Source organism: Pelmatolapia mariae, linkage group LG9, assembly GCF_036321145.2.
Source record: "Pelmatolapia mariae isolate MD_Pm_ZW linkage group LG9, Pm_UMD_F_2, whole genome shotgun sequence".
Classification (NCBI taxonomy): Eukaryota; Metazoa; Chordata; class Actinopteri; order Cichliformes; family Cichlidae; genus Pelmatolapia; species Pelmatolapia mariae.
Genome location: NC_086235.1, coordinates 2,904,687 through 2,931,483, shown reverse-complemented (window position 1 = coordinate 2,931,483; position 26,797 = coordinate 2,904,687). Strand labels below are relative to the sequence as shown.

General features: G+C 47.8%; 2 protein-coding genes across 4 annotated transcripts in view; one reads left to right on the top strand and one right to left on the bottom strand.

Annotated features, from left to right (window-relative positions):
• fars2 (phenylalanyl-tRNA synthetase 2, mitochondrial) overlaps window positions 1-13,486 on the bottom strand; it is a 138,275-nt gene extending 124,789 nt beyond the window's left edge. Inside the window, exon 1 of one of the 3 annotated variants that reach the window (XM_063484608.1) lies at window positions 13,416-13,486. The gene's annotated coding sequence lies outside the window, so the exon portion shown is untranslated. Of the gene's footprint in view, window positions 1-9,882; window positions 9,954-10,040; window positions 10,208-13,415 lie in introns of those variants that run through there. The other 2 variants (XM_063484607.1, XM_063484609.1) reach the window with 2 other exon arrangements.
• Window positions 10,272-26,797, top strand: part of LOC134635107 (LYR motif-containing protein 4B) — a 41,863-nt gene continuing 25,337 nt past the window's right edge. The window contains exons 1-2 of the mRNA XM_063484613.1: window positions 10,272-10,402; window positions 24,173-24,293. Coding sequence (XP_063340683.1) covers window positions 10,317-10,402; window positions 24,173-24,293 — 207 coding nt within the window. The 5' untranslated portion in view covers window positions 10,272-10,316. The remainder of the gene's footprint in view (window positions 10,403-24,172; window positions 24,294-26,797) is intronic.

Sequence of the window (26,797 nt, the reverse complement as noted above, 5' to 3'; positions counted from 1 at the left end):
CGCCTCTGATGTCCAAGTTTTTACCCCGCTCAGGTTTTACTGTTTTATTATTCAAATTAAGCACTAATGAATTCAGAGGCGGGCAGTAAAACATAATGCACTGCTGGGCTGCTTTTTGCTTTATCACTTTATTTCTGATTGCAGCCTAAGCTTAACTGAGTTCACAGCAGATTCACCTGTCAGGAGGCTTCAGCGGCCCGTCCACCCTGCTCTCTGAAACACCTGCACCAGTTTAGCCGCATCAAAGGCTCATGTTAGAGGGATCTGTGGTGCTGAGGAGTCTGAAGAGATCTAACAGCAATAAGGCAGGAGCTGGACGGCCTAACGAGCTTTATAATGAATTTCAGTTTATTGTATCGGTTCATGTCGGCACTCTCACGGTGCTGTTTGGGCTGCAGAGGGAAAAAAACTCCAGAGTGCATCCTGCTCAGCTGGAGACACAGCTACAGAGGAGCTGCAGGACACAGCCTGGTGGAGACCAAAACCAGAGTTTACACTGCAGAGATGCATCAGTAACGCCACAAAAAACATGCTGATTGGTTGTTTGTGTAAAGAGCTGATCCACTGCTCCACATGGCTCTTAAAGAGAGCTCACAGGTGGTTCAAAACAAGAAGCAGACTGTGCTGTATGTGCCGCAGATACACAAACAGTGTTCAGTGTGCAACACAACAGACCAGGACACAAACCACCACAGTCTCTCCCAATAACCTATGACTGCAGCCCGTGGTGCTGGCTGATTACCACATGCAGTCCAACAGAAAAGCTCCAAAGTTAGAGGAGCAAAACCGTCCTCATGCCTTCATGGGTTTTAATTTCCTCCAGTTCTCCACATCAGCAGCATTCAGGCTGCATTTAAAAGTCTGTCCAACCCACACGCAGTCCTCAGATATTAGTTTTTAAGGTTGTTAAATCCTGCAGGACCTCAGTGAGCATGAACCAAACAGAAATCATGGACAGGAAAAGACTGAAGATGAGCTCTAGCACCAAATCCCACAGTGCCAGTTCACAGTTTCATCTCTGTATGAAGCCTGCCTTCAGTTAGTGACATTATCATTCAGTAAAAGCCCCAAATCTCCACCATAATAACTCCAGGTAACTGGTTTTAAATGCCCGTCTTTTTTCTCCTCACCAAGGGACGCAAGCTCAGCCTCCTGCGCTCCTGTGAGAGTGTAATACCACGTTTTACCATCTAAGTTCAGAGGGGCGCTGTTTCACTTGTTCTACAGTCAAATACTGTGTAGAGCAGGGGTGTCCAAAGTCTGGCCTGGGGGCCAATCATGGCCCTAAGTCAGATTTTTTATGGCCCTATATGTCTACCTTAAAAAGCTTCATTTATGGCCCACACCACAAACAGAATCAATAAAGTGTCATCTCTCTGTCACCTCCTGCTGTCAGCACCGTGAGATGCAACCAGTGAGTATATAAAAGTTTTACACACTCACACAATAGTAAGTCTGGTTTAAATGAACCTGAGATTCTGATATTCAGCAGCTTCACTGAAGCTTGAGCTCTGTGTTATTTTACTCTCAATATTTTTTTAATAAAATGACAAAACGACAACTAAAGTCTGAAAAACTGGGATTTTCAGGAGAAAACGTCACCACAGACACAACAGGGGTCCCGCCCTCCACACGGCGCTGCAGAGCCGTGTCAACCAGGACGGCCCCACAACATCAGCACCACAGGCTGAATCTCATCCAGTGAAGATGGATGTCTCAGTGATGGAAGACCCTGCATCCACAGACTGACGACGGCGAGTCATCAGCATAAAGGAGACTCCCAAAGATCTCCTTCCACCACCCGACTGTGTTCCTGTTAGAAGTTTCCTAAATCCAACCAAACTGCAGCTGAAAGCCTAAAGAATTCAAATTTAATCAATCAAGTCAACTAAAAATAATCAATGATGAGTGGCTTTCTGCATCACTCAGGACTCAAACCCCACCCTCCCAGGTGAAAGTCTGATCCGTTCATCCAACACTACCTGCTGTTGGTCTTTTTCCTGCCTCACCTGACATCCCAGAGCTCCGAAGTGTTTCTGCCAGAAATCCCTGAGATCAAACTTCTCCCTCTTTTTCCACAAGTTGCAAAGTTATTACATCACAGCGACGTGATTGGCCAGCGGCAGTGACGGTCCTGTAGTTTGTAGGAAAGACAAAAACACGTGGATATCCCCTCAGATTCCTAAACGCCGACCTCGGATCAGGAACAAAACCTGCTGCTACATCACGTCCTGCATTACTGGACTATCGTTTGCTCCGTTTAGGAAACCTGTTTTCATTTTCCAAACGTATTCTCTGGGAGCAAACAGCGGCCCAACAAACAGAGTCAGCCGCTCTGAGACCCAGAGGCGATGTCTCCCCGGCTGAAATCTACGATGGATGGTAATTACCGGCGAAGGCAGCGAGCTGGATGTGGATGGCCCCCGTGTTATTAATGAAAGCTAATGAAGGCTGCGGCTCTGATCTCCTCTCCTCCCTCCATCGCTGAAGGATGGAGGGAAACAGCCAGCTGGGTTCATTTAGACTCACACAGACGGACTCCTCATGCCTTCATATTTCTCTGAATGTGTGAGTTTCATGAAAAAACACTCAGTGCTGGGTTTCACCCAACTCAAGAGCACGATGTCCTGCCCGAGCGCCGTCACAGCGGCAGAGACGTGCTCGGGTTTGAATTCAGCTGGTACTGAACGTTTACTCCACAAACCTGCCAAAAATGGTCCGTCCCATATTTAAACACCACAACTTTGATAAACACAGACAAGCATTAAAATGAAACCAAAGTAGCCTTACGAGCCTTTTTAATTAGAGTTGCAGTATCATGTGTGGGTCCACAGTGTAGTCGTCCACATGTTTGCCTTACAGATCAAAGGTTTCCAACATTGTCTCCATTAAACTCTTTATTACTCTTTCTGCTGTGTACATACAAAAAGACGCCTGTATCTTCTGTGCCTTAAAAGTGAAGCTAACACTGAAGTGTCAAAGCTGCAGTCTTTCTAATGACCAGCAGAGGGCGGCTCCTCTGGTTCAAGACCATCTGTTAGTACAGCAACCTCACAGCAGCCATGCTATTGGTCAGATAACCGACCAATAACAGCGCAAACACGCTCCAGAGGCCCACTTCAGTTAGCTGAGGTGAAGCCTAGCAGACAGCTAGCAGCTACAGCCACCTGTCAGTCAAAGAGGCCACGCCCCTAATAATGCAAACTTTTTGCGGTCTGCCTCAAGTGGACATTAGAGGAACTGTTTGGTTTTTCACTAATAAAATGGCTGAAATGTTTTCAGGAGTAAAAAAAGGAAACTTATTGTTAGTTTGTACATTTTAACCTTTGATGCTAACATCTGTCGTCTCATCATTAACCACAGCAGGCTAACAGAGAGTCAGCTCAAACTAAACCCACGCCTAATCCCACCCGCGTGGATCGGTCTCCTGTGTGTCCTGACTGTGTGAGGAACTTATCATCATAAATAAAGTGTGAATCATCGCCACAGATGTTCCCTTCAGTCCACTTCCTGCAGCCCTTTGATTTGGACTTTCTCCAGCTTCTCACCGACACTTCAAAGCATCACCTCGTTCTGACGCTTACTTCCAGTTTTTCTGCCAATTAAAGCAGAGATCGGGTTTGTTTACATCGGCCGCGCTCGCTTCAATCCCCTCAGCCCGAGTGTGACATTAAACACAGCAAATACAGCCAAATCCCAGGAAAGCCTGCGCCGTAAATGTGTCTGCGTGCAGCGCGACGGAGGTCAGAGCCATAAAATATTCATTCAGAAATAAATGCAAAGGCCCGATGTTGTTGCACTTAATGCCTTGAATGACATTCAGGAAATTTGGAAAGTACTTTCTCTATCACATTCAGTCGTTTTAAATTGTGAGCCGCTCATGTTTTATTCAGCACTTTGGCTAAATGTCAGCTCACATCATTAGTTAACCCGCTGATGTGTTTGGGTGCAGTCTGGATTTTTCTCTTATTTTCTTTTTATTGTCGATAAAAATGAAGAGAAAACACTCGCAGTGGATGCAGAGAGCAGGACGCACACACACACACACACACACACACACACACACACACACACACACACACCTGTCCAACTGCTTCAGGCTGCAGGTGCAGAGGAGGAGGCCTGAGGAGTGGAGGTGATGGATGGATGGAGGGGTGGGTGGGTGGGTGGATTGGAAGTGATCAGTTTCGGGTCACGGGCTGATGTGTCCGAGACGGATTCTTCCGCCGCTCTGAACGCGGGAGGAAGCGATCGATGGGAGGAACGTCGGGGGCCTTGATCCGCCAGGCAGAAAGGAGCCGGAGAGTGAAAACTCAATCTGCAGCTCACAGCGTGACTCAAGGTGAGAGCGAAGCGGCCGACAGTTCAAACAAACTCATACGGACTCAGCGAGGAGTTCCTCCACTCTCAGCGGCTCGCAGCACCACGCAGACAGCTTTGTTAGGCCCGAGACGAGGCGAGGATTGCACGCCTGCCTGATCACCAAACTTCTCTCAAAGTCTGCAGAAAGTTTGCACACCTTTAAAATTCATGCTTTTTGCATTTATATTTGCACTCATCAGTCCTCCGGAGTTTCTTTTTGCTCAGGATTATTGAAGACGGGAATGAATGTATTTAATGTGTGGGTGCCACGCTGCTGCTTGTTGCGTGGTGTGGAGACCCAGGCTGAGTTTCTGGTTTCAGATATCAAAGCTCGGTCCTGGAAACACTCTGAGCACGAGGACGGGACGACATTCAGCAGAAACAACCAGGCCTGCGCTCACAACAGTGTTTCACTCCACCTGTCCTAACCGCTGACCTCCGAGCTCAGTAGAGAAGACCGATGAGCACAACAAGCATTCATTATTGATCTCCTGCTGAGCCGTCCATCAGTCGGCGCGACGGCGAGGACCTTCACTCTCCTCCTCCATCGCCTCAGAGATTCAACCATGTCAGATCAACAGTCTGCGTTTCAGACCAGCTGAAAGCAGCTAATTTATCAGGCAGAGCAAATCATGGAAAGTCAGGATTTTCAAGGCAAATCCAAAACTTTCTTTCACCGCCTGTTTGGAGGAGACGCTGCTTCTGGGTCTGAACGTCTGAGCTCGAATCAGAACAAAGATTCATGAATGTTTCAGAAACAGCTGCTCGAGGTCGACGCGTCACGTTCTGCCCAAAATACCACAACATACAGTCAGGGGCCAATCAGCTCGCTCCAAAAGACCACCGTACAGGACACGCACACACAGACACCCACGTGTACACACACGCACGTAAACTCACACAGCGGACTAAAAATACAGAGATGTCAACCAATGATATCGTCAGCTGTTTCTTTTTGTAACAAACACACAAACTAACACATCGGCATGAACACACACACACACACACACACACAGCAGTGTCATTGACCTTTCCACTCAAAGACAGCAGGGCATCAACAAACAGGATGAGTCTGTGACCTTTCACACATCCACTGCTAAAGATCATACTGTACACACACACACACACACACACACACACACACACACACACACACACACACACACACACACACACACACACACACACACACACACACACACACACACACGTCCATCTTTGTGAGCACGCTCAGTGATGTGAGTCACTCCCAGTGGGGGGCAGTGAGGGTGGGAGTCAGTCGTGGCGCTGACGGTTACAGCAGCGATCTGATGGACAGCTGAAGTTTTTCTTCTCGAGCATAAATGACGACTACGTCACGTTTACACCACCCTCAGCTCCGCTCACACAGCCTGACTCAGGACAGCAGCTAGTCTGCATTAAGGGCTGAGGTGGTCTGCGAGCAGTGCGCCATGACGACCTGCCGTGTCTGTAGTTTGTAAATGACGTCACCTCTGACGATACCCGTCCCCGTGAACGTCTCTGTGTCCGCCGTCCTGCAGGAGACGTTTGAAGGCTGCGTCGGCAGCTGTGAGTGAACGTTTGGACGGCGTTCAGGAGGTTTAAATCACTGAAGCTGTGCTTTCACTACACGACAAGTTCACAGCATCTACAGAATATTTAAAAACTGGTAACAGTCACATTTCTCCTCTCTGTTCACTTACTGCCGTCTGACACTGAGAGGGCTAAACCAGTCTGAACTCAGCAAACCGAGCAGCAGAGAAGACAGCGAACGCCTCATCACCATCCACAGACTTCACCTGTGAGGAACTCCGTCTGACGGCTTTGTTAGGGAAGCCTGAGAGAGGAGAGGGAACGCCTCAGCTGATATGAGTGAGCGAGTCTGTAACAGCGACTGTGCTGGTGTTAATGATCAAGACTCCTTTAGGAGCACGCTCAAATTCATCTGAGTGACACAGGACAGGAGGCCGAGCTGGAGACATGTTCACTGGGAGATGGAAATGAGTCCATCAGAGTCCGGCTCAGAGTCCGGGATGTTTGGACATGTGCAGAGGAGGGAGGGTCATGGATGTAGTGAAGGAGAACCCCGAAAGGAAACAGCTGGAAGAAGGAGACTAAACATCCTGCTGCTAAGAGGTGATGTCAGCGTTCCTGACGGAGAAGCAGATGAAGCCAAAGAAACAAACGGAGCTCAGAGCCGGTCTGAGGCGGTGCTGGGACTCCATATTTAAATATTCAAACTGTTTCCAGTGAAACATCCACACCTCATGGAGTGGAATAGATATTTTTAATCCTCCGTGACCATTTCTTGTCTTAAAAACTATAATTTTTTCAGTTTCCAGTAAACTCGGACTTCACAGTTTAACCAATAAAGTAAATCCTCAGAATCAGATTCAAAATTCAGAACATCGTCTCCAACATTGTCCAGAAACTGTCCCGACACGCGCAGAACCAATCACAAACCCCACTTTAAATAAAACTGTGTAAACTTTAACATTCAGACGATCGGGAGAAGAAGAACCAACAACCAACAGAAAATCCATCAGACAAAGAAGAAAAGATCCAAAATACAAACGTAGGTCTTTCTGCAGGAAGTGACATCACACCTCTCATGAACGTTAGCTCCTGTTTACGCAAAGATAATGATCAGGTTTCTGAAAACTACAAGTACAGCTGAGGTTTCACTGTGATCTATTAGTTAAACCTTTATCACATTCAGCTCTCTGAAGCTCTCTGGCCTGACTGTACTTGTAAAGGTTTCCCTCCATAATCCCAAACTGGTGCGTAGCTGGAGTGTAAATGTGACACGCTGGGATGAGAACGCAACAAAGTGAAACAAGACTTCAAGTCTACGATAGATAAAGAAACACATGTGACCACATCAGACGTAACACGAGTGACAACAGGTCGACTATTTCACACTTCCTGTCACAGTCAGGCTGCAGGGGGCCGTCCTTAAACCAAGACCAATCAAACTGCAAAGCTCATCAAAGGTAATATCCTATCACAGAAAATACATTTACACCATTACAGGAGGGACTAACTCCACCCTTCAGCCAGCAGTGGACACATCCACCCAGACTGACAGCAAACACAAATACAGCATAACTGTATAAAGACTTGACACATGCAGATGTTACTCATACAAAAGTCATTCACACATGTTGACTGTTAAATATCGATAAAGTTACAACCCCGAGTAAAAATGTGGCTGTGATAGTGATTGGTGTGATTGGTGACCACGCTGCGGTCAGCAAGTATTTAAAAAGAAGTTCGACGTGTGTGAAGAATGATAGAAACTGGGAACACTGAGATGATCTACAACAACCTAAAACCACAGCAAGCCCTGACCGAGGGCAGCTCCTGCACAAAGACGAGGCTCTCTGCAGCACACGAGACACAAACTCAGAACTGAAGACCAGCAGAGGTTTAAGGGCTGTCAGAATATCAGAAGACTTCTAAACATGTTCAATGAACAACTCAGCAGCAAAAACACAGCAGTGCGAGCTCTAAATACACATCCAGCATTCAGAATTTGAAACTGCTTCCGAGGTACGGATTAGCTCAAACATTCCTCAGATGGATCCAACTATTACACACAAATCCCAACTAACGACAACATTTCAGAACCTTTTAATTGACAGCGATGAGTCAGAGCTGTGCTCCATCACTGCACCAGCAGCAGAGCTGTGGCCACAGCAGTGTTAGGACTGCAGGGACACACCTCCTTATTACTTTGTTTGCAGATATTAGATTCCTCATGACCGACATAAAAAAATTATTCCCAGTCCGGTGAGGTTACCTGTAGATATTGGAGAGTTTTTAAAATTAATATCTCTAACTCTACCCATCATAAACGTAGGCATCAAAATTCTCCAGAAATTAAATAATTTTTTAAAGATCTCCTGTTAAACATCATGGAAACATTAAAGCGATGGTCAAATTTACCTTCATCTCTGATTGGACGAATAAATATTATAAAATCGATGATCTTATCTAAATGTTTATGCTACTTCCAGACATTTCACCAGCAGTACCAGCTTTGTTCTGTGACGAGTGAAACGAGCTGTTTGGTCACTTTATTTGGAATAACAGGAACATTACCTGCCTTATGAGAGGGGAGGAGTTAAGTTTCCCGATCTCAGGTGGAATTACACGGCTGGGGTGACAAGTCGTTCACACCTGGTAAAAATGTATAAAATCAAATATTTGTATATGGATGGGGCGTTTCCTATATTTGATCAATTATGTGAAAAACGTTTATTGAAATATTGACATGTATCCACATCCAGACGGATGATGAATATTCCAGAGCTGTCAAAAACAGAATCGTCTCCTGGACACGTGGAAGGAAACGTCTACTTTCTTTCTAATTTATTAATGTCTGCTGTAAAGATTCAGCAGTGAACAAATTAAAAGGCTCCAGAAAGACAAGAAGACACAGATGGAACAGGCTGGATGAATCTACCCAGTGGACCTCACACAAACACAGAAACAGAGTAAGCAGAAAGTGTATTTACTTGGTACATAATGAGACTTTTCAGACCACTCAAACCATTTTTGTTTTGCTTTTTCCCTCTTTCTGCTCCGAGCAGCCACACAGGCTCTTTCCTCAGATGTCCCGAGGACATAAAGGTTTCCACCCTCTCCGTCTCACAGATGTGTACTGGAGTGTTCTGCTGAACCGTCCTGCTCATGAGACGAGACGGTGAAAAGCTTTAAATTCCCTGGGACAAACATCAGTGAGGATCTCAGCTTTTCTTCGACATCCAGCAGCTTCTGAAGGAATCACATCAAAAGCTGCACTTTTAAACATTTTACTTTCCAAGACAGCTGACGACATCTGGCACGAAACCCTCAGCAAACATCTACAGTACCGACGTACAGCCGAGAGCGCCGTCGGCACGTCGGTTACAGCGTGTGGAAGCAGGAAGTCTGCATCCCAGGAGCAACCTTCCCATCACTACAGGTTTACACCACCAGGCCTGGCATTAGGACAACACACACCTACAGCACCACCTGCGCACACGCCTGCCCTCAGGTACAGTCTGACTAACAGGCCTGCAGGCTGGACATGGAAAACATTTGTTTTTGTTTTAATGAAAGATAATCTTCCCTTTCTGTCCAGGGAGCAGGTTTAGCTGAAACGCGGAGTCAGTTACCATGGTAACAGACCAGGTGACTGACAGGAGTCACTCTTGGTTAATGACGTCAGAGTAGTCAAAGGTCAGAGGAAGACGTTTGCACCACAGATCAGCGTGTCAGCTACAGGTGTGTGTGTGACGTCAGACCTGATGGCGGGTTTAGATAACCCCACAGGAAGGTCACACAGGGGTCCCAGACACGCGCACAGCTAACGCCACGTGCACGCCCCTGTTTGTGCCCGTGGAGTTAAAGTAAAGTAAAGCCTGACACCCCCCCCCCCCCCCCCCCCCCCACACACACACACACACACACACACACACACACACACACACACACACACTCCCCAGCTGTCAGGTGAGCAGCTGCCATGCTGACCCGTAAAAAGCCCTCTGAGCGTGGAAGTTCCGCGCTGCGTGGGCCGGTATGCTGCTGTCCCACAGTGGGGCTCGTGGACCAGCTTGTGGTCTACTCATGAACGTGGATTTAAAGGCTCACGTGCGTTATGAGAGGTTAGAGGAGCACCGCGAACTCACCTCCTGTCACTCCAGCGCCGGATGCTGTGAAGGCGTCGGGAGCGCGCCTGCGTGATCACTGCGAGTTCAGGTCAGAGTAAATTAAACTTCCTGTGAGCGCGAGGCTCTTTGTGACACTCACAGCTTAGAGTGTCGCGTGGGGTCACACCGATAAAGCGGAAGCGGAAAACAATCCGCCGGTGTCTCGTATTTCTGCGCAGGCGCTCCTCGGTCAGCCTCATGCCAGGGCCCTTCAGCTCAGAGCGTCGCGGAGGGATCTGCGCAGTCGCAGACAGCATGGCGGCGGCTGCACGATCGCAGGTGATGTTTCTGTACAGGACGATGCTCCGAGAGAGCGCGAAGTTCCCGTCATACAACTACAGGTGAGACAAGTCCGCGTGCGCGCCCCCGCGGGCCGGTGTGAGCTCGCTGGCAGCCGCGGGAGCGACGCTCGCGCCTGTGTTTACGTTGAGTGTGCTGACGGGTTCGGGGTCACGTGACTGCGGGGCTCAGGCTGCAGGTTCCGGGCGTGAGTACGCAGGCGCTCAGGTGTTTCATCCTCAGGGGGGTGAGCGTGTGAACCTAACGGTCGTTTAATACCTGCACGTGTTGCACTGTGAGTGTCTGGTGGAGGTGATGGAGGCAGGTACACGCAGGTAGGTCTTGTTGCAAAGTTGAACTTAATGGGTTCAGATGACCAGGAGACCTGATGTAGACACGTCAGAGATGCTGACACAGAGCCGGGCTGCGCATGTTCTACAAACATCCCTCCTCATCCTCCTCCTTCACCAGGAGAACTTTGAAAGCTTTGGTAAAGAAGTTTGTCTCGGAGCGTGTGGACCGGCTCTGGTCTCGTTGGTAATGTGACAGGATTAGTTCTGATATTTGGAACCAACTGCGTCCTGAAGGTGGACGATGAAGATGATGCTGTCCTTCATGTAGGTCACATGACAGAGAGGCAGGGCGGTGATGTCACTGAGGCTGGGATTTCAAAGGAAGAGACTAAATTGTCTCAGAGTCAAAGTAAACTTTATTGTCATCTCTGCAATATACAGTACACTATATAGAGAGATGAGACGACAAGGCTACATCTGAAGTTTGTCACACTTCCTCCTCCTGCTGCACTGTAGCTCCGCCTCCATTCAGTTTCACTGCAGGCAGAAGTAACGGTGAACCTTGAACTCACCGTGAACTTTATTAGTTTTAAAAATCAGGTTTAATAACAGCTGCAGGTTTGACAGCCTGCAGCTGCAGACAGGAGGTGATCCAAGGGTCTTTTCCATCCTTGGCTCCTGTCCTTTCATGAAGGATGCTCCCTCGTGTCCTCTGCTGTAGGAAGTCATGAAGGAAGCACCTTTGTTTGGAGCCGTGGGTCAGCGCCATTATTTTAGCCTTCATATGGAGTGGCAGCCCTGTGTGTTTTTGTGTGTTTGAGGATGATTTTTATTTGTCAGCCCGACCTCTGTCTGTCTGTCTGTCTATAGTTTAACCTGCTGAAGCGCGCTGACTGTTTTCTGTACATGATGACATGACTTCAGGTATCTAACAGCGTTGGTTATGAGAGCAGGCAGCTGGTCGGGCTCCACGCAGCTGCTTTTGTTGCTGTAATTTGGTTTGGATGGGCGGCATCATCATCATCATCTTCAGGGCTCAAACTCTGTTCTTTGTTTGGAAAAACAGAAGATGACAAACGGGTCACAGAGGCTCTGAGCTGCTCATTGAATAACAATCATTGTGCATCTAAACTGATTCAAAAACTCAAAGTGAAGTAAAAATAACTAATTAGAAAAAACTGTAATAAGAGTAATCAGACTTCACCTGAGGCTCAGGTAAACTTCACTGCACCTCACATCCTCATGATTTTAGAGCCTTTTCTGCGATTTGTATAAAATTTCTACAATACAAAGTTTGAAAAGCTGTGAAATTTTCCCTCCTTACATTAAGAACTTTTCAGGATAAATATATTTTTAAAAGCAGTCTTTTGACCCACTTTCAGCCTGAACATGAAAACAAAACTTTAACAGTTTTTCATGTTCATCTTCAAACTTGGCCTCAGACTTAAAAACATGCTGGGTGTGGTCGATGGACCCTTTTAAAAACGTGTAAATCAGAAGTGATGGAGCAGAAGCTCCACGCTGGGCTCAGATGGAGCGATGAGTCTGCCGACCTCTGCTGTCCCGACCTCCACCTGATGGAGGATCAAAGCAGCAGAGAGCTTCCTTCTTCCTGCTGCGTTCACACCAAACAGGAAGTTCCTCCTCTGACAGGCGAGCAGACGCAGTGAGCGGGTGGAGGAGGAGAACTATCAGGCTGGTCAGGCCTCGGTCGCATACAGAGGTGACCTGTGAGGCTGAACAGGTGAAGGTGGAGTCCACACCCGGCTCCACCTTCAGCAGAGACCCGTTCGTTCCTCCTCCCCGTGCTACATGATTAAATCGGGAGGAGTTGGAGTCCGACTCTGCCTTTCTGTGGTGAGTCTGGGACGCCGTCTGTGGCTGTGACAGCACTCGGCGCTCCACGCGGACATCAGAGAGCCGCCGCTCCCCGCCCGCCTCCGCGCGGAGCGCTGCTGTGTTGAATTATTGAACGGCCAGATGAGAGGTGGCCTCCTCCTGCTGCCTCTCCAAATAAAATAAATTCATCCCGCCTGCCCAGAGGCAGACAGCTGGCTCGGCCCGCCACCTCAGACGTGTGTGTGTGTGTGTGTGTGTGTGTCTGTGCGTCTGTGTGTGTGTCTGTTTGAAGCCAGGTTTGGCGGAGAGCTCCAATCAAACTTCGGTTAGTTCATTACCACATCAATAACGCTGGTGTCTTTCTGCGGGTGGAGTTCAGCTCCTTCAGCTGCAGTCCTGCTGAGAGGACATGGTCCTCCATGACTACATGTACCAGCATGCTCTGCTCCTGAAATGAAGTTATTCTGACACCAGCTGCTAAAGAAATGAAACTATAAATAAGAGGAAGCTCGAGTTCGAAGAAATGCATGAACCAGGAGAGTCTGTCCTCCTGGGTTAGACGGGCCCTCAGGTGCGCTCACGCAGCTGCGCGCTCACGCAGCTGCACGCTCACGCAGCTGCGCGCTCACGCAGCTGCACGCTCACCTGTGTGAGCGTGCAGCTGAAAGCCTGGTTTACCTGTGAGTGCATGAAACCAGGTTCTTTCAAAGTGTTGTTTTTTATCTGGGAGGTTAAAACCTTTGTGGGGGCACCAGACCTTTTCATATGGTGGAAATAAACTCTTTAAAGGTTCAGCCTGAAGCCAGACTCCACCCAGCTCCACCCAGACCCCACCGTGTTTATTCTGCTGGTTTTAGTTAGTGTGACTTTGGACAGTCCAAACCACGATGCATTACTGCCTACTCGTACTTTGCAAACACCCTGTTTAGCACAGCTGTCTTACCTTGGCATACCTGCTGCTCCAGGCCCACCAATGATCTTCCTCACAGAGTGGACACGCCCTCAGTGCTGGATGGTCAGGTCTCCTTACTGGGCAGGAAATGGGAAACCTGAATGTTCATTACATCATCAGCCATTCCTGAGCTAACTTCCTGATCCGGGATCGGACTGATAATCTGATCCATGGACCAGATCAGGGCATCTTTAGTTACTTTCTGAGTAATTTATTACATGTAACCATTGGCTACTGAGAAGAGTAATCAGAGTACTTTTCCCCTACCCAGAATAAACTCCCTGTAGCCGTTAGCTTTTGTGTTAGACTTTGTTTTTTTAACCACTTCAGTTTCCAGAGAAGGTTTTCTTCTTTCAGTTTAGTTTTTATTAGTTTCAGTGTTCATTTTAGTCTTATTATATTATTATTATTGTAGTACTGAGGGCATGTGTCAGGTATGTCAGAGTCTGAGTAAACACATCCATCAAAGCCTGAACGTTTCAAAAGTGTATTTTTACCAAACTCACAGATAATAAACCAACAGGAGATCGTTTTGTTGTTTCAGCTAGTTTCAACATTTTTATTAGTTCACTCTAAACACCTGTGTTCTTTTCTGAGGTTTCTTCCTGTGAAAAGGGAGTTTTTCCTCCCCACTGTCTCCACCCTGTGCTCACAGGTGGCTGCCTGATTGACTCTCTGTACTGTTGTAGAGTCTACAGTATGAATATGAGCGACTGTAGTTGTGATTTGGCGCTGTATCAACAATATTACAGGGTGTAACTTGCAGTGTGTATTCATGCTGTGAATAGTGTCGGAGCACAGAGGGGCGGAGCACGGGGCGGAGCACAGAGGGGCGGGTCCAGATGCGATTCTTTCTCGTCACTTTCTCCATCATTTCTGAGCTGCCATGGCTTCGTTCAGATCCACGTGAACATCCTGCATGTTTAAACGTGTATTTTTGGTTAAGCTTTGCAGGCTCTGTGTGTGAGGGCGGCTGCTCAGAACAGCTTACAGCTTATAGGAGAGCTCTGTTTTACTTGTGTTTTGATAGCAGGCTCATTTTCTGCTGTTTCTCCTTCTGTGTCAGAATCATTATCACATAGAGTTGTTTTCTAACGTTAAGAGGACCCTCAGGGTGAGAGCGAAGCAGCAGGTGCCTCGGGTTTACGAGCAAGTCTGCTTGCCAGTCACAAAGTGGAGACATTACTCCGATCTTCCAGGAAAAAGTGCATGAAAACAAATGAATAAAAAAGAAGCGAGAGCGGGAGAGCGCCGTTTAATCCTCCTAAGCCTCAGCTTGTGCTGAAGCCGTGTACCTGCGTGCTCGCCGGGTTGTTGTGGAATGACCTGAATATGCCAGACGTTGCTGCAGGCTGTGTTTTGTTGTTTCGCTGTCTTCCTTCCTGGGAGGAGAGGTGGGAGACTTTGGCTGAATTTGGAGGGCTTTGCCAGAGAGGGAGAGGAGCGGGATAAACAGACGTCGGATGAAACATTCATGATTCTCTGCAGGAAAATTAGATCATTGCTGCAGCTGAAAGGTCGGAGCTCGGAGTGAAACCGACGCATGAAAGTGAAAGGCCAATACATTAGGAACAGTGCACAGGTTGGAGAAGAAGGTTGAAACAACGTTCCTGTGATGACAGGACAGAGTGAGCAGTGTGGGGGATGACACCAGGCTGACAGCTGTGGAGCTCATGAATATTTTACTGCAGTGCACCCTGAGACCAGCAGGGGGCCCCGCTTTGTTTTGTTTTCTAATTATGTAAAAATGTAAATTTCTCCATGTTTTTATTTCTCAGGGAATTCAGGACATCTGCAGGTCCTTGAGCAGCCTTAAAACAAATCTTTGAATATTGTTAGAGACGGAATTTCATTATGATTCCCAGAGCTGGGAATAATAATAATAATAATAATAATAATAATAATAATAATAATAACTCACTATAAAGTCAACAAACTAACAGCCTTTAACCACAGAGCGACACAGGGAGCATCTCTGACCGCTCTCCCGTTTAAGCTCAGTCCTGTCATGTCTCCTGGTTCCTCGCCGGATCTCCTCGCCGGATCTCCTCGCTTGGATTTCCATTTCCGGGAAGCGGATGAAGGAGCAGAGAGGCCAGTGTGGCGAGGGTCCAGGCCCCGAGCGGCGTCCTCGTGTGATTTCTCTCAATGTAGAAAATGCACGTTAACACTCTCATCCTCAGACACGACTCAGTGACAAGCTCACAGACTGTGTAGTAGATGGACACGCCCACTCTGGTGACCTCGAGCTGCCGCCATCTTAGCGGCGAGCGAGGCCTGGTTGACAGAGAGCTCGTGACAGACAAGTCGCATCCTTTGCGTCGTTCCTGCAGGATGAAGGCTGACGAGAGATCATCAGCACAGGCGTACAGTGAAATATGAAGGACGGAGTCAAAGACAGAGAATCTATTGTGTTCTATTATGAATAGAAACAATAAATAAATGAGTGATGATCGTGATGGTGGCAGCTTTAGCGGTGCTGTAGGCAGGCGCTGCACGGGTGTGACGGACGCCTTCCTGACTGCACGTTGCAGTTAAGGTGGACGTTACACAGGGATCACAGAGGCAGCAGGCTGAGGAGGCGGTGCCGTGATGGGAGCTGGTGATGTCATCGCGGGGAGGAGGAGTTTATACAGGTTGTAGTTGATACAGGAGGAGGTGTGGCGGATGCATCACTGTGTCTTCCTGTTTGACCCCAATAATTACGACTATTTAAAAATGAAAGTCCCGTTTTATTCTGTGACCTCAGTAACTCCTGATGAGTTTATGGAGCCTCCGGTCTGAGGTCACAGAGCGAGGGAGCCGAGGGTCGTTTTGTCTTGGGCGCCTGCAGTCGCCCCCTGCAGGCCGTTAGAAATGGTGCAGGTTGAAGGAGCTCTCTCTGCAGTGTTGGGGTTAAAACCCTGCAGGCGTGATCCTGGCTGCCATTAAAACTCATTTAGCTTTTAGCGCGGGCAGCAGGCAGCCCGCTCTGTGTTTTATTTGTTTGTTAATTATGTAAAAAATGTGAATTTCTACATGTTTTTATTTAGAAAGTGGATTCAGGGCACCCGAGGGTCCTTGAATAACAAGTCCTTGTTATTGTTCGTCAGGATTTAACGATTCTTCTGCGTGTTTGTGTTTCTCCTGCCTGCTGTGGTGCTGCAGCCTTGTGCTGTGTTGGTTCTCCGACATGTGATGCTCCGATTTACCCGTACCGCTCCGGAAACACGCTGAAGTCTTTCATTCAGCCAAGCTCAGAAACTTTATCCATATCATGGCTAACTTTCCTGCGGTGTCCTCTCCGCTCACCTGTTCCAGCTCAAACACTTAAAATCCCTGCAGGGCCCAAACCCACAGGTGTGGCACACAGACACAAGGAGAGAGGGAGGAAAGTGAGGAGGAGGAAGCAGACTGTCAGAAGTAGGTCATCATCTCTGCACAGGAGCAACAAAACGCCAAATAACAAACTGATTCAGTGTTTTTGTCTCAGAGTCTTTCGCTTTGTCCTCATCAGTATTTCCCCCTCTCTCTCTCCTCTCTCCTCTCCCTCCCTCTCTCCTCTCCCTCCCTCCCTCCCTCTCTCCTCTCCCTCCCTCCCTCCCTCTCTCCTCTCCCTTCCTCTCCTCTCTCTCCTCCCTCCCTCTCTCTCTCCTCTGTCTCCTCTCCCTCTCTCCTCTCCTCTCCTCTCTCCTCTCCCTCCCTCTCTCCCCTCTCTCCCTCTCTGTCCTCCTTCTGTCTTCTTCTTCTCTCCCTCTTTTAAAAATAACTCTCCCCCCTGACTTCGTCAGCCGTGTGCTGACAGCAGATAACAAAGCCTTCTGATGATTAAGTAATTGTGGAAATCTCCTGTTTTTCACTCCTCCAGCCTTACCCGCCCTCCTCTGTCCTTCCTCATCTCCTTCCCTCTTCTCCTCACTTCCTCTCAGTTATTCTGCTTCCTTGCTTCCTTCCTTCTCATCTCCTGGAGATCACACGAGAGAATTCCCTCTGAAGTGACGAGACGACTCGCCCGAGTGCAGAGTTGTGTTTGAAACACAGGAGGGTTTCAAACACGGGAGTCTCCGTCAGTGCAGAGTCGCTGATTAATTATTCATCGATTACAGTATCAGTGATTGTCAGTATTGATTCATAATCGACTGATCGCTGAACAGTTTTAAACTCAGATCACCTGATGCTTTAACAAAGTTAAACTTTAATTCTGCTGATCGATGTATTAGTGAGTCTGTAAAGCACCATGAGGCAACTAAATGGTTGTTTTTGACAAAATCTAAAAAGTGCTCCGTCCATCCATCCAAGCCAGCTGAGAGCCACAGCTTCCTGGGTCTGCTCCCAGTTAGAGAAAGCTTTATAAGCTTTGTCTGGGAGGCGTCACGGGGACATTCTGGTCAGAAACCCAAACCAAGTGTCTCCTTTTGATGTGGAGGAGCAGGAGCTGTACTCCGAGCCCCTCCCTCTGTGAGCCCGCCACACTCACAGGGTCCTGTAGGACTGTCTGCTGTAGGAGGAGAATATAAGTGTTTAATGGTCTTTGTAGATTACAGTGTTTTAAAGTTCCTCTATGACTAGACAACAACATTTATTAAAAGACTGAATGCTGTAGGTCAGTAAACATCAGCCGGCCGGTGCGAGGACTTCAGCGGTGTTACCTACATGCTGATGGATGCACGGCTACAGCGTTGGCTGCAGCGTGTGTTTCCATGCTGATGATAGGGTGTTCATTGCTTTCAGTTTAGTTTTTAAAGCCACAACAGGCAGGTTTAGGTTTCTGAGCATGCTCAGTAGACCCTTTAACTTGCTGGGCAGATTATTGGCTCTATCCTGGGAATATCACAGGATTGAAACTGTAGCTTTGGATAAAACATTTGCTTAGCCTGCATGAGCCTGACTTTGGATAAACAGAACACAGACCTGGACTGGATCAGTCATCCATCCTGTCGACTGTCTGCTGCTCTGCTCTAACCTGTCAGGCAAACAAAGAGTGAAAACCAGCCACAGTCTGAAGCTTTGAAGCTGCCCAGCAGTCAAAGCTTTGCCATAAAGGACACTGGGAGCTACAGTAGTTATAGTCCACAGGTGTTTGACCCTAGTAGCTGTTACCTGATCATAGGATGGTTTGGTTATAAATACATAACTCGAAGCCCTTTTATAATAAGGTTATACTCCGTGTCTGTGTGAAAGATCCAAAGTGAAGTTTGACTTTGAGACTTCGGCCTTCGGTCCATCATCCTGTGCCACTTCCTGTACAGAGGAGATATTGAGCTGCCTGGCGGGCGTTTCCAACACTTTCTAATCTCTTTGTTGCTCTTTTATTTATTTATTTTCCTCTCGTCTGTCTTTTTGTTTTGCTCATTAGCGCAGCGCTCATTACACCGGGTCCATTACAGCTGAGGGGTTTGTATGAATCAGTGTGATGGAGAGCCTCGAGACCTCGTCTCCGGCCCTGCTGAGCCTGAAAGGGGACGGAGGAGGCCGGACGTTTGAATGACAAACTCTGAGAAACTTGGGAAGATGTTTGTCCTTCCCAAACCCATCATCCTTCATTTTCTCGTTTATACTCAGTTATACTTCCCTGTCATTGGTTTCTCTCTCGATTTATCGTTGTCGTAGTCTTTCTATTCATTCTTCCTTCTCTGTATTCTTTAGCTTGGTTGTGTTTTTCTGTTCTCCTTGTCTTTACTCTTCTGCCTGTAGGGCTACTTTAAAAAAAAACTGCATTTGCTAATCTCAGTTATTTACCAGGTTAACTCTTTACCCCTCGAAGGCCTGTGACGGAAACCCTTGAAGCTCTTTTCTGAACGGAGTGGTTTGTTTCATATTTCGGGCCTGCTTATAGAACAGAATGAGTCTGCATCGGACGCTGGTGACGGTCTCTGCCTACAGCTAACCTCGGAAAAACCTGAGAACTGGTCATCAGACCACGTCTGGCGTGTCAGAACTCGTCAGTCGGAGTGCAGGGAGCTCGTCATCTTTACAGATCAACGCGTTAAACCGTCCTCATGCAATTATTCAACTGCTAATTTATTTTTGTAAATGACTTTTGTTTAAAAGAGTTTTAAACCTTCCAGAATGAAGTAGAACTATCAACAGAATCAAGAAACGGCTGCTTTGGATTTATTTCCCAAACGTCTCTGATATCGAGAGCAGGTGAACGACTGCGAGGTTCTACGTTTGTGTAATACCGCTTTAAACCACACGATGGTGCAGAGAGTTTAACCAAGAGCACTTTCCTGCTTCAGCTGCGGTGCGGATAAAGACACGGGGTTAGGTCGTAACGTCATCACACACTTCCATTTATGCTCGCCGTTACGGCACAGGTAGCCGAGTGATAGGTGTCGCCACTCAGGCCGAACCATCAGCACTGATCTCGGAACTGAAGATTAGGCGGCGGCCGACTCGCACAGTAACCAGAGAACCGGAGCTGGCAGCTTCAGCTGCTCGTCTTCACCTGCTGAGAAACAGGCAGCTGTGACCTCTGACCTCAGAGCGCTGTCATAGCTGAACCGGTGACAGCGCTCATCCCTTTCCCGTCTTCGTCATCCTTTTCCTGTGTTTATGCTTCATTTCCTTTGTTTATTCCTTTTTCCTTCATCCTTCCTTTCTTTCTTAGTTTTTGTCTTCTTCCATCACAGCTTCGTTTCCTCCATCCTTTCTGTTTCACTTTCAAACCAATCTCGAGCCGTTTTCCTCGCCGCTCTCCGTCACGTCCTTGTAATGAGCGTCGTATTTAACCGCGGCATGTAAATCTGATCCATCACACTTTTATTGGTTCTGTCTTAAATCCTAAATGAGCTCGAGACACAAAGACAGACAGAGAAGACGAATGGCTTTGCTGTAACTTCCCAAGGTCGGCGTTGTACTTTCTCCACATCAGAGGAGCTGCCAGCTGTAACGAGGCTCCGAGACCATCGAGACAGAGCGCTGGAAATTAAACCAATAATCATTTTCACTGCCGCGCCTCCTGCCAGAAAATTCCCCGGTGTTTGTAATTTGTCTGTTTGCATTTGCTTCTCGGTGTGTACTTTATTATCTGCAGCCACCACACTCTGTGGTCCTGGTGGCTGCAGATGCAGCAGAAAGCCGAGGGAAGCGTTGGGGTGCGGCGCTGCTCGGGTTTGAGGTTAGCGAGGTCCCGAGCTGGCAGATTTCTAACACCTACGCTGCCAGCTGCTGCCGTGGCTGCTCAGAGTGTGGAGGAGAGAGAAACCGTTTCACTCTGTAAAAATAATATCTGAGAGAGGATATGTCGAGCTCGCTCCCTGGTGTGTCGGGCAGGTGATGCAGAACGGCAAACAGTCTCACAGACTTTGACCTTTCACATATAAAATGTCGCAGCGTTTCCCACACGCTGACTTTACCTGGTGGAGCTGCCCAGGTGTGTCTCAGAGTTATTCTTACTCCTTCGTGTGTCCAGGAGAATCGTGCACAAAAGTTAAGTTATTGATAACCAGCAGCTGATCGCAGCGAGTCGGTTCTGGATCTGGTGTCTCCAGCCGTCTGTGTCCACGGCAGACGACGATCGAGGAAAAAGTCTACCGACAAACCCCGGCTCGACTGTCTTAGACTGGAGATGGAGGACCACGCCACCCAGAACCTGCCGGACGTGGAGAACTGGTCATCAGGGACAACCATCATGGACTGTAGGCCAAGATGGGGGAGGTGGAGTTTGTCCACAGGATGAGTTCAGTTTAATTGATCAACGTCATTAAGAAAACATGGTTTCACCTCCTTTTTGCAGGAACTGATGTAAACACTTCTGTGGGAAATGATGTCGTCTTTTCATCACTTTCACATGGCGGGTGTTTGTGTGAAATATTGTTGACATGGGGTCTGAAACACGATCCTAACCTTTGGTCAGCAAATTCCAACGAAAAGTTGGACAAACAGAAATCTAATGCCTCTAATCCAGTCATCCTTCAAAGTGTTCAGTTTGTGTTGCTTTAGAGAAATATTTATTCAGTTCAACTCCAAAAAAACCTACACAGTGGAGGCCAAAACGCGTAGTTAAAGGAGTTTGTGCCAGTGATGAAGACGGAGGAGGGGACCAAGTCCAAAATCCAAATCTTTGCTTAAAAACAAGCGGAAGCAGGCAAAAAGGCAAACTCTGTAAAACTGTCCAAAGCAGTGACAAGGTAAGATGAACAAGATCAGGAAAAGCCTGAGGAGCTTGACAGGTGAGCTCGGTGTGTGTGTGGTAATTGGCAGATAGGGAGCAGGTGTGGAATAAAACAGTGAGACTAATGAGGGCAGGACAGACGTCTGAGGGGGAAATAACAAAGGAAGGAAGTAAAAGCAACACAAGAACCAATGATTAGAAAACAGGAAATAACTCTGTGCAGCGACCGAAAGAATGAAATCACTGATGCAAGCGGCTAACGGGCCTCTGTGCAGAGATGGACTCGGAGCCACAGCTCCTCCACATCCAGAGGGGACGGGAGAGGTGGTGAGGGCATCCGGTTAGGATCCTTCCTAGGTGAGACAGACATGTCCTATCAGGAGGCCCCGAGGCAGAGCCAGAACACATTGCAGAGTTTCTCTTCGACGGATGGACGGCGATGGCTCGAACCAAAACATCACAGCAGTCCAAACTTTGAGAGACTGAACGTCGCCGTCCGTACCTCTGGCTCAGCTTTTTCTACATTTCAGTGAAATGACGGCAGTTTTTCAGAGGTGGGTTCAAACACGTCGTCTTGTGTGTGATTATCGTCGATGCAGTGATACAAACTGAAGACTTTGATGAGTTTGTTGGTAGAAGCCCGTCTGCCTCTCAGCACATCTGAATAAACGGTGATGAAGTTTGAGAGAAAAAGACTTTGAACAAAAGTATCTAAAAAAACATCAATAAATACACAAAGACGATGAAGACGATGAAGGCTGGTGCACACACGTAATCAGAGCTGTTAGAGCGACACACACACAGAGTTGTCTGCGGTCTCTCACACTGACGTTTCCTCTCAGTGAGCATCGGTTTATCGATCGCGGCGCTCTCTGGACGTTCTGCAGCTCTCGTGTTTTCTTGTGAGAATCTGCAGGAAATCAAATCAGCGCAGGTCAGGGAAGCGTGGCGTGGAGTCCCGCCGACCTCCGGCTCCAAACACAGCCTGCAGCCTTTACAGCCGACAGTCCGCCGAGTGCATCAGGCTGTCTGGCCGGGAGAAACGAGGGGCTGTCAGGTCGATGTCACTGCAAACAGAGATTTAAGTGCCTCAGTTTCACTTCTTATAAACTCCGTGTTTGTTTAACTGCTTCTTGTAGAAAAGGTGTCATCGTGGAAATCAAACTTCCATCCCCGCTCTCGTTAACGCCGCGCCGTTTTGACGTTTTGAGACCCCTGAGATGTGCGAGCGCTCCCAGAGTAACCGGCCCTAAAGCTGGATTTTATGGCCGAATGCTAGAAAATAACGATGTTGTTCGACCACAGAGGGAAGCAAATCTGTTTATGGCTGCTGCAAACAGCCACACTCGAAGGTGGAGTGGGAAGCTCGCCATAAAAGCAAAGGGAGGCAGAGGGAGCCATGACAGGGAGTAAAGCAGAGGAAATATTTATGTAGGAAATGAAAAATCCAGCTCATCTTTCACCTCCTCACAGATCGGGAAGTTTCAGTAGAAATTCCTCCTAAAGAGTTTCTGTCCCCACTGAACATCTGAGAAGCTTTTCTGATGATGTTCATCTTCACAGCCAAACATCGACCCCACACCAGCGTGCAGCCGCGCTCTCTCTGAAATAAACGTGTTAAAAACTTTAACTGACGTCTGATTTATTTTCCATTTCCAGAGTTTCAAAAGAGGAGCTTTGATTTGGACACCTTTTATTTTGAAAAATTCATTTTATTTACTCATACCACTTCCTGCTGTGCTTTGTGCAGCACGACTTGTGTCGATGCGATCGGCTCCGGCTGTGTCAGAGCTGGAACGCCATATTCCCGGGATGATGCTACACTAAGACAGGACGCGGTGATCCGGTGGATGTGAAGGGACGCCACATCACTTTGTCACTGGAGGTTGGTCTCTAGTGGACATTCCAGCCTCTGCCTGCTTAAGTAACCCTCTAATGTAGTCACAGCCCTCATATGTCATCAGTATCCTACACTCTCATTGGTCACTTCAGTCACTCCTGAAGTTTAGAAAACTCGGACATCTCTGGTCTCCACGTCGCTGTTAGTCACTTTCTTCATGCTGCTTCCTGAAGAGACCAAAGCTGGATGGACTGCACATCTTCCAGATGTTTGATAGGACAACATCTGGACGCTAGGTGGTTATGGGGTCATTTTGAGACCAGAGTTCGGATCTGAAACAGAGCTGATGGAGGCTTTATTACTTCAGCTCAGCACTGACCCTGGAGACGAGGTGTCCTGCCTGTTTGCTGAGAGGGTCGTGGGCTGAGGCCTGTGGAGGGAGGATCTGTGTCATCTCCACAGCTGTCCTGTTGGGTGGTCAGGACTCTGGACCTGCTGGTCTCTGATGTTGAGGTTCTTCTGTTTTGCTGGTTTTCCGCTCTGTTGTTGCTGTTTGCTTTCAGCGCGCTGCCTGGAGGTTTGTCACGTGCACTAATTTGTCTTTTTTATTTGTTTGTTTGTCCCCACTCGTCTGCAGGTCCCTCCTGTGCTGTTGTTCAGGTTTCAGAAAGTCCTCCGAGGCTTTCACCGTCTCAGCTGCACAAACGTTTCTGTTTACTGCTCACTGCCACTGTCGTTTCCTGCAGACGCGATGAATGAAACTAAACTGTGTGTGTGTGTGTGTGTGTGTGTGTGTGTGTGTGTGCGTTACAGAAACTATGCTCTACGGCGTGTCCGTGATGCCTTCAAGGCCAACAGAAATGTAGATGATCCAAAGGCTGTGGAGAGACTGATGGAGGAGGGATGGCAGACTCTGGCACTGATACAGAGACAGGTGTGACACACACACAAACACACACACACACACAGGTTTGTACTGCTGTCGTTGTGAGGACCTGACTGTGATCGTGCCCTCCACACTGACACTAAAACACCGGGTGAAATGAAAAGTCGAGAAGAGGAAGTGAGATCATCGAGCAGTTTTCCCTCCGTCAGCGTTTGTTCAGCTTGGTCCAGCTCTGAGGATGAACCAAGCTGATATAAGTTGGGAAATCACTTTTGTTCCAGCAGTTAAAAATTAAGTTATAACAGCAGTGGAAGAGTTTGTAACTCGATATAATAAAAACTGCCTGGAAAAAAATTAAACTGAAATCAAAATAAATACAGTAAGAAAAATAATTAGATACACAGATCAAAATATGAAGTAATAATGAAATGTATAAAGAGCAGAGGGAGGATGAGAGGATGGTGTCGCTGCAGCAGGTTTACCTGTGAAGCATTTCTGTTACACGATGATGTTTTTCTTCACTTTATTTTTCCTCTCTGAAGTTTTAAAGCTGTGAGCAGACGCTGACATGAACCCAGTGTGAGGCAGATTATCCTCAATGTCATCATGAAGTTGATGCATTCATGGAATAACGAGCCAAACGCGTTAATATTGATCAGTGATCAGCTCCACCCTGAGCCCTGCACCATCACTGTCCTCACACTCTCAGGTTAACCAGGTTAACTAGAATGCAGATGAACACCTGCTTACGGACTCACCACCTGTCCCGCACGCACACACACACACACACACACACACACACACACACACACATTACCTTGGCAGGTCAGGGCTAATCACCTCACTGTTGGTCACTTTGTTCCCTTAATGCATCAGCAGCCTCTCAGCCAATCCCCATGGATGACTCCCAGTCTGCCTCTCTCACTCACTCACTCACTCACTCACTCACACACACACACACACACACACACACACACACACACACACACACACACACACACACACAAGCCCATTCAGGTATCTTAGTGAGGACCTTCATTGACACAATGGTTTCCCTAGCCCCTGACCCTGAACCTAACCATAACCTAATTGTATCCCTGACACTAAAACCACATTTTGAGCCTCAAAAATTCCTTCAAACTTGTGAGGACCCGTGAGTGTGTCCTCACAAGTGACTGTTGGTTCTCACAAGTATAGTAGAATGCAGATTTCGGCCCTCACAAAGATAGCTAGACAGGAACACACACACACGTGTTCACACACTCTGAAGACGGGGACATGTGCGATTCATTGGATAATTAAAGTTGCTGCTCTCGCTCATCGTCAGCAGTTGGTTAAACAAGTTGTTCATACCTGTGATTTTTAGCTGCTACCTGAGGCTAACCGGCGCTGACAGATGGAGCACCTCCCTCTAAGTATTACCGCTAACAGACGTGCTAACAGACATGCTAACAGCGAGTATCTGGATGTAGAATTTACTGCAAGTAAATAACAGTAAAAAACACAACACCAGGGCTGAAGTGTGTTTGAAGGCCAGCAGGGGGCGATAGACTTCCAGCCCTGCAGAAGTTTATGGGTGGATGAAGTTTGGCTCTGACGTCTGTCCTGTTGGGTTTGTGGGTCAGTCGATAGACCGGTTTCACCGTCACACCTTCCCGTCCCCGTCACATCCAGTTTGTGTTGCCAAGATGGCGCTGAGGAATCGCACGTCGCTGTCATGGTAGAAGTCACATGGTCAGAAGTACTGAGCCACCGCCATGCTGCACCTGCAGGAGCTGCTCAGCTGCTGGTGCCCAGTTTGTGTGCCAAAGGAGGTTTGAGTCAGCGTGTGGCCCCGCCTCTTACCTTTACGCGGTGGTTGAGTCGCTGTGGTTTCCTAAATGCTTTTTTTATTATTGTTGTTAGTTTGTGAGTTAGGCTAACATTTAGTTACTGAGAAACGTGCTTCATGGTTACAAAAGCACCTTAAATAGAAACATTTGTAGGGTCACATGACCTTCAGTCTTTTTGTTTAGTGTGAATCTGAAACTTCCCACCAAACCGTCACTAAACTGAGTGAGCAGAAACGCAGAGAAAGTTCTTTCATTGCTGGTTTTCTTGCCTTCCTGCTTCTTTCTCAGGTCATTTTCGGAGGGATTGATGTCCACTCCAGAGCAATTATCTCTTTATTTCCTCGCTGACTCCGTCTTCTTGGTTATTATCGAGTTAGACCGCTCTGTAGCCAGACTCTTTGTGCTGACTGCACACTTTGTTTGCTGCTCTGATCCTTCACGCCTGCTGCAAATCAGAAATGATGAATTATGAAGGCTGCACGCTGACGTGTCAGAGCGCCGTGAGGCCGCAGCCTCGTTGGCGTGCTCCGTGAGGCGCCCGTCACGTATGTTACCCTGTCATGTATTTACCGCTCACAGCCGGCCACGGTGTTCACCCTCACCTCAGAGTTCAGAGAACATTTGATTGAGGGGCCGCTCACCACGTGTTTCATTGGCTTTACCTGATCTGTGATGTCACTTCCTGTGTGGCCAGTTGCAGAGCAGTTTTACAGATGAGCC